Source organism: Trichechus manatus, unplaced genomic scaffold (genome assembly GCF_000243295.1).
Source record: "Trichechus manatus latirostris isolate Lorelei unplaced genomic scaffold, TriManLat1.0 scaffold00065, whole genome shotgun sequence".
NCBI classification, from domain to species: domain Eukaryota; kingdom Metazoa; phylum Chordata; class Mammalia; order Sirenia; family Trichechidae; genus Trichechus; species Trichechus manatus.
The window spans coordinates 4,034,605-4,043,166 of NW_004444001.1; the positions used below are offsets into that span (position 1 = coordinate 4,034,605).

The window sequence follows — 8,562 nt, forward strand, 5'->3', positions numbered from 1 at the left end:
AAAAAACGGTTGCAGCAGTACATCGACAGGGAATGGCCAGAAATTCAAGCAGATTCAGAAGAGGGCGTGGAACCAGGGATATCATTGCTGATGTCAAATGGATCCTGGCTGAAAGCAGAGAATACCAGAAAGATGTTTACCTGTGTTTTATTGACTATGCAAAGGCATTCAATCATAACAAATTATGAATAACATTACGAAGAATGGGAATTCCTGAACACTTAATTGTGCTCCTGAGGAACCTGTACATAGACCAAGAGGCAGTTGTTTGGACAGAACAAGGGGATACTGTGTCGTTTAAAGTCAAGAAAGGTGTGCATCAGGATTGTATCCTTTCACCAGACTTATTCAGTCTGTATGCTGAGCAAATAATCCGAGAAGCTGAACTATATGAAGAAGAATGTGGTATCAGGATTGGAGGAAGACTCATTAACAACTGCGATATGCATATGACACAACCTTGCTTGCAGAAAGGAAAGAGGACTTGAAGCACTTACCGATGAAGATCAAAGACCACAACCTTCAGTATGGATTACACCTCAACATAAAGAAAACAAAAATCTTCACAACTGAACCAGTAAGCTACACTGTGATAAAAAGAGAAAATATTGAAGTTGTCAAGGATTTTATTTTACTTGGATCCACAGTCAACGCCCATGGAAGCACCAGTCAAGAAACAAAACAACACATTGCTGCAGAAGACCTCTTGAAAGTGTTAAAAAGCAAAGATGTCATTTTGAGGACTAATGTCTTAGGTATCTAGTGCTGCTGTAACAGAAATACCACAAGTAGATGGCTTTAACAAAGAGAAATTTATTCTCTCACAGTCTAGTAGACTACAAGTCCAAACTCAGGGCATCAGCTCCAGGGGAAGGCTTTCTCTGTCAACTCTGGAGGAAGATCCTCGTCATCATCTTCCCTTGGTCAAAGAGCTTCTCAGGCACAGGGACCCTGGGTCCAAAAGACGACCTATGCATCTGGTGCTGCTTTCTTGGTGGTATGAGGTCTCCCAGTCTGTCTGCTCACCTCTCTCTTTTATATCTCAAAAGAGATCGGCTTGAGACACAATCTAATCTTGTAGATTGAGTTCACATAACTGCTGCCTATCCGACCTCATTAACATCATAAGGTAGGTTTTACAACACATAGGAAGATCACATCAGATGACAAAGTGGTGGACGATCACACAATACTGGGAATCATGACCTAGCCAAATTTATACACATATTTTTGGGGGACACAATACAATCCATGACAACTAAGGTGTGCCTGATCCAAGCCATGGTATTTTCAGTCGCCTCATATTTATGTGAAAGCTGGACAATGAATAAGGAAGACCGAAGAAGAATTGATGCCTTTGAAGCATGGTGTTGGTGAAGAATATTGAATATACCATTGTCTTAGTTATCTCCTGCTGCTATTACAGAAATACCACAAGTGGATGGCTTTAACAAACAGAAGTTTATTCTCTCACTCTCATAGGCTAGAAGTCCGAATTCAGGGCACCAGCTCCAGGTGAAGGCTTTCTTCTCTCTGGGCTCTGGGAGAGTGTCCTTGTCATCAATTTTCCCTGGTCGAGGAGCTTCTCAGCGCAGGGACCCGAGGTCCAAAGGGTGCACTACTTTCCTAGCTCTTGTTTCTTGGTGGTATGAGGGCCCCATGTCTCTCTGCTCACTTCTCTCTTATATCTCAAAAGAGATTGACTTAAGACACAACCTAATCTTGTAGATTGACTCCTGCCTTATTAACATAACTGCCTCTAATCCTGCCTCATTAACATCATAGAGGTAGGATTTACAAAACATAGGAAAATCACGTCAGATGACAAAATGGTGGACAATCACACAGTACTGGGAATCATGGCCTAGCCAAGTTGGCAGATATTTTTGGGGAACATAATTCAATCCATGACAACCATGGACTGCCAGAAGAATGAACAAATCTGTCTTGGATGAAGTACAGCTAGGGTGCCCCTTGGAAATAAGAATGATAAGACCTTGTCTCACGTACTTTGGACATATTGTTAGGAGGGACTAGTCCATAGAGGACATAATGCTTGGTAATATAAAGGGTCAGTGAAAAAGAGAAAGCCCCTCAGTGAGATAGACTGACACAGAGGCTGCAACAATGGGCTCAAACTTAGCAACAATTGTGAGGATGGTGCCAGGCCAGTCAGTGTTTCCTTCTGTTGTACATAGGATCCCTGTGGGCCAGAACTGACTCAAGGGCACCTAATAACAACAACAACCCGGGGCAGATAAAGCTGGGCTGATAAGCAGAGCTGTGCCTGGATGACCCCCCACACACTGCCCCAGCCAAGATGGGTGTCTGGGGACCATGGTCCCAGCCAGGAACCAGCCCTGACTTTTAATATTGGAGGATGCTAATGAAGGATAATTGACAGAATACACAGTCTCAGGGAGCTTCTCAGGGACACAGTGATCCCTTGACACTGTGCCAGTAACGCACACATCTGTGCACACACCAACTCGCCCCCCCACCCCCCCACAACGCCCAAAGCTGGCCCTGAACAGAGTGCCCAGGAAGTCAGCACAGGCTACTGGGGTCTGCACAGGCAAATAGGACCCTCTGGCAGGGGACTGAATATCCAGAAACCCAAGTCCAGGGGAAGCATAGAGGAGAAATGGCACATGGCCATTGTTGACTGATAGCCCTGAGTTTTTCTGTTTAGTTTTGGTCTCTGGAATCAGAGAACCAGGAGTTTGAACCCTGACTCTTCTGCTTCCTGGCTGGATAATCTTGGGAAAGTCACTTGGCTTCTCAGAGGCTGTTTTTTAATCTGTATAATGGGGTTAACCTTGCCTACCTTGTAAGGTGTCAGGCATACAGCAGGTGCTCAAAAACCAAGTCTGTGAAGGCACAGCCTACAGAGAAGGCATGTAAGGGGCACGTAGGGAGGGAACCAACAATTATGGAGTGCCTGCTGTATGTCAGGAGTCCCTGGGTGCTGCAGTTAAGCACTTGACTACTAACTAAAAGGTTGGTGGTTCAAAACCATCCGGAGGTGCCTTGGAAGAAAGGCCTGGTATTCTGCTTCCTTGAAGACCCTGTGGAGGACACTTCTACTTATGGATTGCCATGAGTCAGAATAGAATCGTCTCAACTGTTTTTGTTTGTTAACTGTATGTCAGGCCCAGTGCCAGCTATGGCAAGTGGGTGTTATTAATGTCACACTAATGGGGCTGAGTCCTGGGTCAGTTGCGAGTTAGATGGTCTACATTTACCATGCCCTGAGGCTTCATCACCATGTCCTCCTCTTTCCCTCCTTTCCTCCTATCAAAACAGGCCACCAGAAAAAGGTCTGACATCCGTCTCATTCCCCCATGGAGCCAGCCAGCTCCCAGACAACTGTTCTGGGGGTGTCTACAGCTAAAGACAGGCTTTGCCTCATATCAGAAGACCTGACCCCTAGTGAAGAATTTCAGGCATCCACACCGCAGATAAGAGAGGCATTTGGGGCCCAAGGGGACCTTCAAGATGCTGAAACCAAACCGTGTGCCTCTGTTCTCTGCTTTTGTATATGCCTGATTTTGTCCATAAATCTATCAGAGGGGCATTGGGATAGGTCCTCCCACCTGTTCTTCTCATTGCTGGAAGTCCCATCATTAGCTTTCAGGCTTTGTTTCTCTTCCAGGTCAAGCCTCTTTTAAAATGCGGTTTCTTCCGGAATAAGTAATGCTGTAAACTAATTCACCCCACGGTATTACCACATCACTTTTGTCTCCTGGAGATGGAGCGGCACAGGGTTTGTGTCTTAGCTTCCTAGGGCTGCTGTAACAAAATACCACAAAATGGGTGGCTTTAAAGGACAGAATTTTATTGTCTCACAGTTCTGGAGGCTGGGAGTCTGAATTCAGGGCGGCAGCAAAGCCATGCTCTCTCAGTTGGCTCTAGGGGAAGATCCTTCCTTATTTCCTCCAACGTCTGGTAGCCCCAGGCATCTCTTGGCATTTTGAGCTTGTAAATGCATCTTCACAGGCGTCTTCCCCTTGTGTGTCTCCGTCTTGTGTCTGGTTTCCTCTTTTTTAAGACACCACTAGATTGTATTAGGACCCACCCCACCCCAGTATGACCTCATTAACTGATAACATCTTCAAACAGAGAACTATTTCCAAATAAGGCCATATTCATAGGTACAAGAGTTAGGACTTCAACATATCTCTTTGAGGGGGGTACATTTCAATCCATAACAATCTGTTTATGAAAAGGAGAGGCGAAGAAGGAGAAGAAAGAGCAGGAGGCTGTGTTGGGTGGCAGGGATCAGTGTTAAGGAAGAAGGGTCGACTGCGGGGTGCTAGAGAAAGTCAAGGTATGACTGGGCCCTGCAGTAAAGCTCTGGCCTGCCTCGTAACACTGGTGGGTGGGATCTCAGCTTTAGGGTCTGTAAAATACAGCCCCTGGGCTAGATGACTGCTGCCTCTCCTGGGCCCTTGAGGGGTAGACCCTGGGACTGGCACCTACCCCCTCAGGTGCTAATAAGCATCTTCCCACCACTGAGACACAGTTCTTACTGCTACCGACTACCACTGCTACCAGGGCCTCAGCAGCTTCTCCATTCTCCCCCGCACTTGGCCCAAGCACCTTCCTCCCACGGCTGGGGAAGCTGGTCTTCAACATCTTCTAGCCAAATTCTCTTCTGGCTCCAGCTTCCTTCCTTGATCCCCTAGTACCCCCCAGTTTGTCCGGTTCTACTGACCCTGGTGTCCACCCAAGTTCTCCTTAAGGGAGGTAATGAGGTGTTTCTTTCCAGATGCAGCTAAGCACCTTATTCCCTGTCTCGGCCTCATATCAAATCTGGGGCCACAAGCCACCTACCTCCCTTGGGTGGGTGAGAGTGGGGCATGGTGAGGGGGCTACCTCAGCCCAGATACTCAGATGTGATGTGAATGGGTACAGGGAAGCGCCTCACCCCTGGTCCTTCTGGGTCTGTGTTTGTTTGATCTCTGTTCATTTGCATTCATGCTATTCCTTTTTGAGGATGTTTTCATTTTTTTCTGTGAGAGGCTTGATTCCCTGAAGCCTGGGACTGTGCCTTGCCTCTCAGACTGGGAGTTCCCTGAGAGCACGGACTGGGTAGCCCCCCTCAGACTGGGGCCCCTGAGGGCAGGGCTGTATCTCCCCCTCAGACTGGGGCTCCCTGAGGGCAGGACTGTGTCTCCCCATCAGACTGAGGTCTACCTCTTTTTCTTTCTCTCAGGAGCTCAATGTCAGCTTTGTTCTCAAGGTCTGTTCTACACGAGGATTGTGGCAGGGATGTGGGTGCTGAGTCCTGAAAATCAAATCAGAAATGGCATCAGGTGGCTGTGGGGCTGGCAGGGCCATTGCTGGTCAGCACCAGACCGTGTCAGCACGTGATTTGAGGCTGGAGGCAGGGGCATGGAAATGGGCTAGACTCGTCTCATTTCAAAGACGTAGATTCATCAAGCTGCATCCTAGGGTGGCTGAGAGGAAAGGCTAAGGGTGGGGCTGGGTAGCCCCCCAGCTTAGTGACGTCCTTTCCTCTTTCTGGGCTGGTGGGGCATACAGCAGGGGTGGAAGTGCAAGTATGTGTGTGTTTAGGGAGTAGGAGAGTATTACTAATTCAGAGGGATCAGTTCTGGGAAGCAGTAGTGACCCCAGGATGGGGAGGAATGAGGGGCATCTAGCGGCTGGGTGGGTGCCCAGCCCAGACCGAGGCTCAGCTGTCTGGTCTCCTCACCCCCAGTGCTGCAGGGCCATGTGTACCGGTTCTGCACAGCTGAGGGCCTGTGGCTGCTTAAGGACAACTCCAGCCTGCCCTGGAGGGACCTGTCGGAGTGCGAGGAGTCCAAGCGAGGAGAGAGAGTGAGTTGAAGAGGGGATTCTCATCCTGGGAGGGGGTTGCACGGGTCCCAGCTTCAGCCGAGCAGAAACCCAGGGCTTCTGGTGGGCCCATCTGTGGTCATCTCATCCATCCCTCGCCTCTGGGAGCTTTGCATCCCGTGTTTCAGGACAAATGTGGTGTGTGTTCACCTCTCTGGCTCGTAACAGGGCCCTAGAAATCCCGAGGAACGTTGCCATTCTTTGTTCTGGGATCCCCAGTGGGGCCTGACTTAGGCCCCTGTCCCATGGGAAAGAAGGATGGGGGAGAGAGGGCCGTGGGCTGCCCTGTATACACCTGTGTCCCCTGTGTGCGCACAGAGCAGCCCGGAGGAGCAGCTCCTGTCCCTTTACATCATCTACACGGTGGGCTACGCACTCTCCTTCTCGGCTCTGGTCATAGCTTCAGCCATCCTTCTAGGATTTAGGTAAGGGGGCCTGGACCACGGGAGGGGGCTGCTTCTTCCTGTCTGTCTGTCCCCCAAATAGAGAAGTGAGTCTTTGACCAAATCAAAGCAACAAATGCTGGCAGTCTCAAACCAGGTCAGCCCACATTCTTCTCTTGAGACATCTCAAAGAGCCCTTGCCATAGAATATGAAGTTTAAAACACAGGATACAGCATGGTATACTTAGTCTAATCTCCACTATGTAAATATGTGCATATAATACTGCAAACACATGCACACACCCCCCAAACCTTAACAATGGATGGCAGGATTACTGAAAAATCCCAGGAAATCCTCTTCAATGAGGATGTGTAACTTAAATGATCAGGAATTCAGAATGATTTTAGGAAAGATCTCAGGGCTTAGAGATTCGGCTCTCTTTGGAGCTTGTCAGCCCTAGTGGAAAAGTTCCTCCTTAGGTCTAACCTAGATGACACATTTCTTTCAGACCAGGAGCTGGGGACAGAGTGTCAGGTTGTTGCCCTTTCCTCTGTGCCTAGTGAGGGTGGGTCAGGGGAGCTGGGTTAAAGGACAAGAGGGATTCTTAGGGTAGGAACCCTGGGACACCAGCCAGCAAGAACAAAAGAGGCAGCATCCCCTCAGTCACCCCCAAGGCACTTGGCACAATGCTGGGCACAGAGTCCAAAAAAAAAAAAAAAAAACCAATTGCCATGGAGTCAATTCTAACTCATGGCACCCCATGTATGTCAAAGTAGAATTGTGCTCCATAAGGTTTTCGATGGCTGATTTTTTTGGAAGTAGGCCGCCAAGCCTTTCTTCCAAGGCACCTCTGGGTGGACTTATACCACCAACCTTTCAGTTAGCAGCTGAATGCGTTAACTGTTTGCACCATCTGGGGACTCCAGGCACAGAGATAGTGCTCAGTAAAGGCATTCACTCAATGAATAGTCCCTCCTTTTATTATGAAATATTTCAGAGATTCAAAAATACAGTGATTGATATTATCATCCAGGCATACACCACCCATAGCCATAGAGTTACAATTCCCTGAGTAACCCTCTCTGATCAAGTCCCTCTCTCTGCCCCACCCCCACCAGAGGTAACACTCTAACGTGGCACTTATAATTCCCATGAATTTCTTTATACTCTTAGTACATGTGTAAATATGTATAAAAATATATAACATGGTTTTGCAAATTTTTAATGTTATTGTATAAATAATACTGTGCTGTACATATTTTTCTGCAAGTTGCTTTTTTTTTTTGAGAGAGCTGATATATGGTGTTTATTATGTGCCATGCGTGGCTCCAATCACCTTATGTACACTAATTTATTTAATCCTCATAACAACCCTGTGATTGTTGTTAGCTGCATGATGGAACGAAACCTGCACTATTCCCAAGATTGGTTGCAGATAGAACCATTGCGATCCATAGGATTTTCATTGATTTTTAGAAGTAGGTCATCAGGTATTTCTTCTTAGTCTCTGGAAGCTCTGCTGAAACCTGTGCAGCATGAGAGCAACACACAAGCCTCCACTGAGAGACAGCTGGTAGCTGTGCATGAGGTGCGTTATCTGGGACTCAAACCCAGGTATCCCATGTGGAGGCGAGAATTCCTTTTTCAGAAGAGCAAACAGAGTCTCCAAGAAGGAAATAGAGAAATTAAGCAACACGGCCCAGCCCTCAGGGCAATACATGGTCATGTGTGGCTGGCTGCCAGAGTAGGAAACTTGAGATTTTCTCAGACAGGCCTGAGGCAGGGTGTGTGTGTGTGTGTGTGTAAAGCTGTCCCGGAAACCCTGCCCACACCTTGGCATCCCAGGAACGTGCTTTTTGGAGCTTTGGCAGTTCTCTTCCAGGCCTGCCATGCTTTCTATACAGAAGCTCTGGAATTTATCCAGGGCCTTGAACCAGTTCATGCCGGTTCAAACCCCTGCTGAGAACGTGCATTCCATCCCAGATATACTGATCAGGATCTACATTTTAACAAGACCCCCTGGTGATTCTTACGTATGATAAATTTTGAGAACCACTGCTCTGCTATAGGTTCTCAGAATTGGTTCCTAACCGGCAGCATTAGCATCACCTGGGAACTTGTTAGAAATGCAAATTTGCAGCAAAGCTTTGAACCGGAAAGAACTGGTTCAAAGCCCTGCTTCCGGGTCACTCCTTCCAGGTCTGTTGAGGTGAAAGGTTTACCACAAGGTGGAGAAATGGGAAAGCCGGGCTCATAACAGAAACTGAGCTCTTTGTCTTGTAATTTTTCTGAAGGGATTTAAAAAAATGTAGCATA

The 8,562-nt window shown here is 47.7% G+C and overlaps 1 protein-coding gene across 1 annotated transcript in view; it reads left to right on the forward strand.

Moving 5' to 3' along the window:
• Window positions 1-8,562, forward strand: part of GLP1R (glucagon like peptide 1 receptor) — a 52,788-nt gene that overhangs the window by 30,068 nt on the left and 14,158 nt on the right. Inside the window, exons 4-5 of the mRNA XM_023734114.1 lie at window positions 5,726-5,844; window positions 6,181-6,287. Of these exons, the coding sequence (XP_023589882.1) occupies window positions 5,726-5,844; window positions 6,181-6,287 (226 nt within the window). The remainder of the gene's footprint in view (window positions 1-5,725; window positions 5,845-6,180; window positions 6,288-8,562) is intronic.